This window comes from Emiliania huxleyi (assembly GCF_000372725.1).
Source record: "Emiliania huxleyi CCMP1516 unplaced genomic scaffold EMIHUscaffold_803, whole genome shotgun sequence".
NCBI classification, from domain to species: Eukaryota; Haptophyta; order Isochrysidales; family Noelaerhabdaceae; genus Emiliania; species Emiliania huxleyi.
In genome coordinates this window covers 3,413-10,207 of record NW_005195997.1, presented here as the reverse complement: position 1 = coordinate 10,207, position 6,795 = coordinate 3,413, and the positions used below count along the sequence as shown (strand labels likewise).

Below are 6,795 nucleotides of genomic sequence, written 5' to 3'. Positions count from 1 at the left end.
TCGCTCAGCTTCGACGTGACCGAGGGCGACTTGCAGGAGCTGTTTGCCCCGTTTGGGCGGCTCACCGAGTGCCGCGTCGCCACCAGCCGCGAGACGGGACGCTCCCGCGGCTATGGGTTTGTCAGCTTTGCTGACGCGAGCGACGCGGCGGCTGCGTGTCGCGAGCTGACCGGCCGAGAGGTGCGCGGCCGAGCGTGCCGAGTCGAGGTGAGCCAGCCCCGCGGCGGCCGAGGCGGCCGCGCCGATCCAGCTTACTCTCCGCCTTCCGCTCCCGCCACGACGCCGAGTGCCGCAACGCCGAGGGTCGCCGCGCCGGCGGCCGGGGCGGCGGGGGCGGCCAGGCCAAAGCAGCTGGTGCGGCGCGCGAGCCGGCGGGCGGGGGCGGGCGAGGTGTCGCGTGCCGAGCACACCATCGGCCGTGTCCACACGGCGCTGCGCGCGCGGCGCGTGCTCGCGTCGCAGGAGGACGGCACAGTCCTCTCCTTCGAGGCTGGCGTGACGGTCGAGGCCGCCCTCCGCTCGCTGCCGGCCGGCGGCGGGCCTACGCCCGGCGAGGCGCTGGCGCGGGCGGTGGTCAACGGGAGGCTCGTGCGCGCCGACTACGCGCTGCAGAACGGGGACGTCCTCGGTCCCCTCGAGGCAGCGACTTGGCGGCCGGCGCGGCGCGAGACGAGCGAGACGCTCGAGGCCATGGCGGCGGCAGACAGCGGCGTGAGCAGCGACACGCGCTACTGGGCGGGGCGCGTACCCTGGCCATGGTCCCTAATCCAGAGCGACGACGCGAGCGACCAGGCGGCGTGGCGGGTCGAGGCGGAGCGGAAGCACGGCAACGTTGCCCTCACCGCGCTGCTCACGTGGCTGTGGCTCGTGCTGACAGGCTGGACGGCGGTGGACGCGCCCCCCCTCTCGGGCCTTAGCGGCCTCGGCGCGCTCTGCTGGGCGATGCAGGCCGGCACGTACTCGCTCTTCGAGGCGCGCTCGCTGCTCCGCAACGTGCGTGCGCCGCTGGGCAAGGTCCCGGAGGCGGCGCGCCGGAGGCGGCGGCGGCTCGGGCCTCACCTCGGCCCGTTGGAGCCGCCCGTCGAGGCGGGGCGCGCCGCCATGCTCGTCCTGACTGCGATCGCGCTGACTAGCGACGCGAAGATGGAGGGCGGCATGCTGCACGAGTTTTGGACCGGCGTGGGCCGGCTCGCGCAGGCGCGGACTGCCTTCGATCACGCCGCGGCCGCCGCCACGCCCACGCTCGCGCCGCCGACGGAGGCGCCCGCCCCCATCGTCGAGGAGAGCCCGATGCCCCCGCTCGTGGGGGACGCAACCTTCTTGGGCGTCTTCCCGGACGCTTGATGGCGGCGGCGGCGGCGGCGGCGGCGGCGCGATTAGAGCTGGTGCGACGCGCGCGGCCAGAGCCAGAGGCTACGGAAAGTGAAGCTATGTAAAATGTGTTGATTGGTGCATGATGTGCTGCGTAGAGTATAGAGGAACGAGGAGGTGGACGACGACGACGAGCAAGGCCTCGCCCTCGCGCCGGAGGAGAAGGCCGGCCTGGCCCTGGGCCCTGGCGCCGAGGAGAAGCGGGGCTTTCGAGGAGGCTTTGGACACCTGGTCCGGTCCGGGGCCACTTACTTGCACTTCGGGCACCAGGGAGGCTTCTTCGGAGGATGCCGCCCAGGAGCAGTCCATGGAGCAGTCGTCATCGGTGCTGGGCGCCGCCCTGCAGCGGGCGGCGCAATGCTCGGGCTGGGCGCGCCGGGAGATGCTTGCGGGCGAGGCTATGGCCAATCGCAACCAGGCCAGGGCGGCGCTTTACTATACCGTATACGGTCGCTGATGAGACTCGATTTTTTGGGGCGTTGCAGGGCGGGTGTCGGTCGGCCGCCCGTGCGCCCCACAATACCCACCACAATCACCCACCTCGTCTGGCGTCTGGTCTGCACATCAGATGTGTTCCGAAATTATGTTCAATGACTCGGAAGAAGAAGCTGGACCCCTGGCGAGGCAGGTCGCCAGACTGAGATGAGACCGCCAGAGTGGAGTAGGGAGTCCACCGAGCACCGCGCTGTGAGCCTGTGGCGCTGTCCCTTGTCAGGAGCAGGAGAAGATCGTTCCCCTGATCGTCCTTCCAAAACCCTGGGCCTGCTCGTGCAAGTGGGGACCCTTACACCCTTTCCTCCTCCCATCCCTCGTTAGGCTTTATGTGAAATGGGTACCTAGAGTCCCAGGTTTCCTGCGGTCGATTGGTGAGAGGGCTTTAAGACAGCTATCGTGCGACCGGGGAGTTGGCTGGGACACAGCCATCGCAGCCATCGGCCGGAGGATGGCTGCGCTGACGGGAACGCAGCCAGAATGGCGCGTGCTGGGAGGCGGAGTGGCCAGCGCCAGGATGCTTTAAATGCAACCATGTGAATTAAGGATGGCTGGCATGCCTAGCTAGTTCTCAGCCATCCGGTAGGAGTGCATGGCTGAGATCTAGGCGTGCCAGCCATCCTTAGCACGGATGGCTGCGAAACAGGGAGCGCAGCCATCCAAGGTGCAGATTTCGAGGTTAGCCCACAGGTACCTGGTACACCGAAAAAAGAATTGGCGCTCACCGAAAAGCCGATCGCTCGCCGATTGAACGCCCACGCCGCCGTGCCTTCATCCACCGCCGCTGCGAGGTTTGCGACGCCAATGTCCCTTCGGTCCTGCCAAAACTGCTCACAGACACTTTACTCTGGAATGACACTGTACATGGCGCACGGAAGCGCCTTTTGCTCGGCACGCTGCCGACTCGATGCATTTCTCGATACTTCAACGACGATGCCGCTGCCCAAACATGAGCCACACATGCCGATGGTCGCGTCCATGACTCGCACCGCCTCCTTTGCCGCGCCTTCGTGTCCAACACCGAGCGGCAGCACTGGCTCAGACACCGCACTTGACACCGCTTGAAGTAGCGAACGGCACACGCTGATCGCTGTGCTTGCGGTAGGTGTATGTGGTCGCAATGCGTGTGCGAGTGTTGCCGTTCTAGAAAAATGGTCAGACGTACGCATGCAGAGTCCAGAGACTCGTCAAAACGACACGACGTCTCGACGCAGACGTGTGCGCGCGATACACAGCGGCCAAACGCTCGAGGCCAAACGACGCCTCTTCTTTTTTTGCGTCTAGCGCCGGACCCCGCCGCACGAGCGACGGCAGCGTGGCGAGTCAGTCGTCAAACTCGTCAAAGTCGTCTGCAGCGGCGTCGTCGTCTTCGTGCCAGACAGCGGTCGCGGCGGCGCCGGCGCCAAAGCCGGGGGCGCGCTTGCCGCCTGTGGCGAGGACGAAGGAGCCGAGCGCTGCAAATACGATGAAGACGCGAGCCTCGTAGACGGCGCGCAGCAGCGAGAAGAGGAGCTTCTCGGGCCCTGCAGCGGGTCGGCGGGGAGAGAGTGAGGGCTGCTGGCATCGAGCCGCCACAGAGCAGGGAGGAGAGGGCGAGGGAGGAGAGGGCGAGGGAGGAGAGGGGTCGCAAGGCTCGGGCACGCTCGTGCACCGCGCAGCTCGGCGAAGCGCGAGTGCATCCCGCCGTCGCGCATCAGCGCCCATGCGCGCCCCTACAGGAAGGCTCCGGGTAGCTCCGGGCAGGCTCCGAGCCATGTCGGAGAGGAGCAGAGGGGGGAGGGGCGTGCCCAGTCCTTCGGAAGGCCGCGCCCCTTGAGGTAGTTGTAGCCGAGGTGCCAGGTGGCGTCGGCCGAGCCGTGCCGCGCCGCCTCCGCGTAGAGCTCGTTGGCGAGCCTCCACGAGCTCGCAGAGTGCTCGGCCGTCAGGTCCTCGGATAGCAGGAGGGCGAGCCGGATGGACGCGTCCACCGAGCCGAGCACGGCCGCGCGCCGAAAGTACTCGGAGGCCGCGCCGCGGTAGGAGGCGGCTAGCTGCGGCTGCCGCCGCGGCATCGCCTCGGCGTACAGGAAGCCCGCGTTGTGCAGCGCCGGCTCGAGGCCCGCGTGCGCTCCGAGCAGGTAGTGCACGAGGGCGCGCTGCGGCCGGTCCGCCTCGTGGGCGGCAAGGCCGGTCTCGAGCAAGCCGTTGCCGGCGGGCCAGGCGGCGGCGGCGTGCTGCAGGAAGAAGAGGGCGGTCTCGCAGTCGCGCCGCGTGCCCAGCCCGCGCGCCTTCATCCTGCCGATGTAGTACTGCGCCATCGGGTGCGAAAAGTCGGCCGCCACGCGCCAGAAGCGCTCCGCCTTGTGCAGCGACTGCTCCATCCCTTCGCCGCGCAGCGCGAGCACGCCCAGGTTGAAGATGGCGTCCAAGTGGCCGAGGCGGGCGGCGGCGGACAGGGCCTTGGCCGCCAACGCGTAGTCCTGCCTCACACCCAGCCCGTAGTAGTACGCGTACCCGAGACCGGCCCACCCCGACGGGTCGCTCCGCTTGGCGGCGCGCCTCAGCGGCGGCAGCGCGCCCGCGCCGTCCCCCGCCCGCAGCCGCACCAGCCCGAGGTTGGCGTGGCCCATCGGGTCGCCCTTCGCCGCGGCGGCGGCGAACCAGTGCGCCGCCGCCGCCGTGTCGCGCGGGACGCCGTGCGTGCCGGAGTGGTAGAGGTGCGCCATCCCGACTTGCCCGGCGACGTCCCCCACGTGCGCGCAGTAGTCCATGTACTCGACAGAGGCGGGGTCGACGCCAGACTCGCGAGCAGCGGCCGGCTGCTTGCGGAGGAGCGTGCGCGCCTCGCTGCTCGAGTCGAGCCAGCCCTGCTCGACCGTCCGCTGCCGCTTCTCGTCCAGCTGCGCCATCGCGCCCGCCGCCGCAGCCTCGTAGTGAGCGGCGGCGGCGGGGCACGAGGCGGCGACGCCGGCGAAGCCTGGGGGGGAGGAGGCACGGGGGCGGTGAGTGCTGTCAGGAGCTGATGCGTCCACCTCGGAAGTGTCTCGGAAGCGTCTCGAAAGCGTCTCGGGAGCGTCTCGGGAGCGTCTCGGGAGCGTCTCCGAACCGTTCGAGTACTGGGAGCCGAGGGCGAGCGAGGCGAGGACGGAGCCGCCCGAGGTGAGGGCGGCCTCGTACAGGGCGCGCCCCTGCGCGTACGCCCCCCCGCCCGCCGGAGGGTACCTTGCCGTCAGCGCGGCCGGCGTGGCATAGCTGAAGTTGTACACGCGCGACAGCGCGCGGCTCTCGTTCAGAAAGCCGAGCATCGCGAGGGCGGAGGGCTGGCCGGCGGCGGCCGCGCCCTCGAGCCAGTGCGTCGCCCACGTCAGGTTCCGCTTCGGCGAGCACGGGTCGCCCAGAAGGTACATGTGCCCCAGCGCCGACATCGCGAGCGGCTCGCCGCCGGCCGCCGCGTCGAGTATCGCCTCGGTCGCGTTGAGCAGCTCGGCCTCCTTGGCGGTGGTGACGCCGTCGACGCCCGCGTCGTGCCCGCAGTCCAGCCGCTGCAGCGCCGTCACGGTGCGGGCGACGGCCTGCCACGCCGCCACGCCAGAGCCAGCGGCCTCCGCCTGCGCTGCCGCCTCGGCCGCGCGCAGCTCGTCGGGAGCAAAGGTGAGCCGCGGCTGGAGGACGGCGGCGACCTCGGCCGCCGAGGCGGTGCCAGCGACCGACGCGGTGCCAGCGACCGACGCAGAGAGCAGGCAGAGCGGCATCGAGGTGGCGCTCTCCAGGTCCCTGGGCGAGATGAAGAATTTTGAGACGCAGAAAGCGGTTCGCGCGCGCACGGTTTGCCTGTGATAGTGCTAGCACGCGCCAGTCCGCACCTGTGTCGAGCCCGTCTGCTGTGAAAAAGAGTTGTTTTGTTTAATTCTACCTCCTACGATTGTAATCCTCCCATCCCTGAAGAAAGAAAGAAAGAAAACCAGACCAACCCAAACGAGGGATGGGGGAGGGGGACACAGGGTCCGTTTGGTTTGTCTGTGTTCTTTCTTTCTTTTTTGTAATGCGAGGTGGCATGAAGGTTGCAGCGAGAATCGGCGAGGGACTGCGAAGGGAGATAGGAAGAGGCGGCCGAGCCCGAGGCCCGAGCCCTCTCCCCTCTTGCACAACAGGAATTTTGACAATTAATCAGATGAACGATGAGCTCGCTCATCCCGGTGGTTCGACTCCACACAAACCCGAGACGGTGACGGGCGCTGTCTTGAGCACTTGAGCACTTGATAGGGCCGATTCCGCATGGGTACGGGGCGGCATCCGGTACGGGGCGGCGCTGTCTCGATGATCTCAGGCCCAGTGAGGTAGTGCTTAAGACCTGTCCTGGATCCTGCTGAACAAGCTCCTCTTGTAGCTCGATCGGTCACCACCGCCAATCCGCCATCGCCGCCGACGTCTCGCTGTGAGATGATGGAGAGGGAGGGGGGACGACACTGCCTCGCTCGGCAGCGACGCGTGCACCTCGATCCTATACCGTGTTTGTTATGACCCCCCAATGAACACACCAGTGAGGGAGGGCGAGACGATCGAGGGGTCCCGTACCACGCGGAATCGACCCTATCAATCAAGTGCTCACTCAAGTGCTCAAGAGGCGGACGCCATATTCCCATATAGGGTGGTGGGCGACGGCTAGCAACACACCTTCCTTCCAGAAATCCCTGTGTGGTGGCGGCGTGCCGTCCTCCAATCCATCCCTTGGACCGTTGCCATCTTTCTTTTTTGTCGTTTTTATTCGTGGTAAGTCGCATTAGTTTCCCATAAGTAAGGTAGGTAGGTAGGTAGGTAGGTAGGGGCAGGGCAGGGGCCGGCCAGGTTTTTGCAGAATTTCTTCAGGGCCACCAAGCAAAAATAAAATACACCTGATTTCCTCGCGACTTCGCATCAAGCGGCTGGTCTTCTTACATGCTGGCACTCCTTTGC

The 6,795-nt window shown here is 67.4% G+C and overlaps 2 protein-coding genes across 2 annotated transcripts in view; one reads left to right on the top strand and one right to left on the bottom strand.

Moving 5' to 3' along the window:
* EMIHUDRAFT_460067 (hypothetical protein) overlaps positions 1–2,198 on the top strand; it is a gene marked incomplete at both ends in the record, with an annotated part of 4,172 nt that extends 1,974 nt beyond the window's left edge. The window contains 5 exons of the mRNA XM_005759244.1: positions 25–180; positions 463–1,326; positions 1,477–1,602; positions 1,670–1,820; positions 2,188–2,198. Of these exons, the coding sequence (XP_005759301.1) occupies positions 25–180; positions 463–1,326; positions 1,477–1,602; positions 1,670–1,820; positions 2,188–2,198 (1,308 nt within the window). The remainder of the gene's footprint in view (positions 1–24; positions 181–462; positions 1,327–1,476; positions 1,603–1,669; positions 1,821–2,187) is intronic.
* Positions 2,199–2,998: 800 nt separating this feature from the next.
* Positions 2,999–3,949, bottom strand: EMIHUDRAFT_460066 (hypothetical protein). Its single transcript, XM_005759243.1, has 3 exons — positions 3,651–3,949; positions 3,515–3,575; positions 2,999–3,386 (listed from the first exon to the last, which is right to left on the bottom strand). The coding sequence occupies exons 1-3, from the start codon at positions 3,912–3,914 to the stop codon at positions 3,187–3,189; spliced, it is 525 nt and encodes a 174-aa protein (XP_005759300.1). The 5' UTR covers positions 3,915–3,949; the 3' UTR covers positions 2,999–3,186.
* Between the last annotated feature and the right edge of the window lie 2,846 nt (positions 3,950–6,795).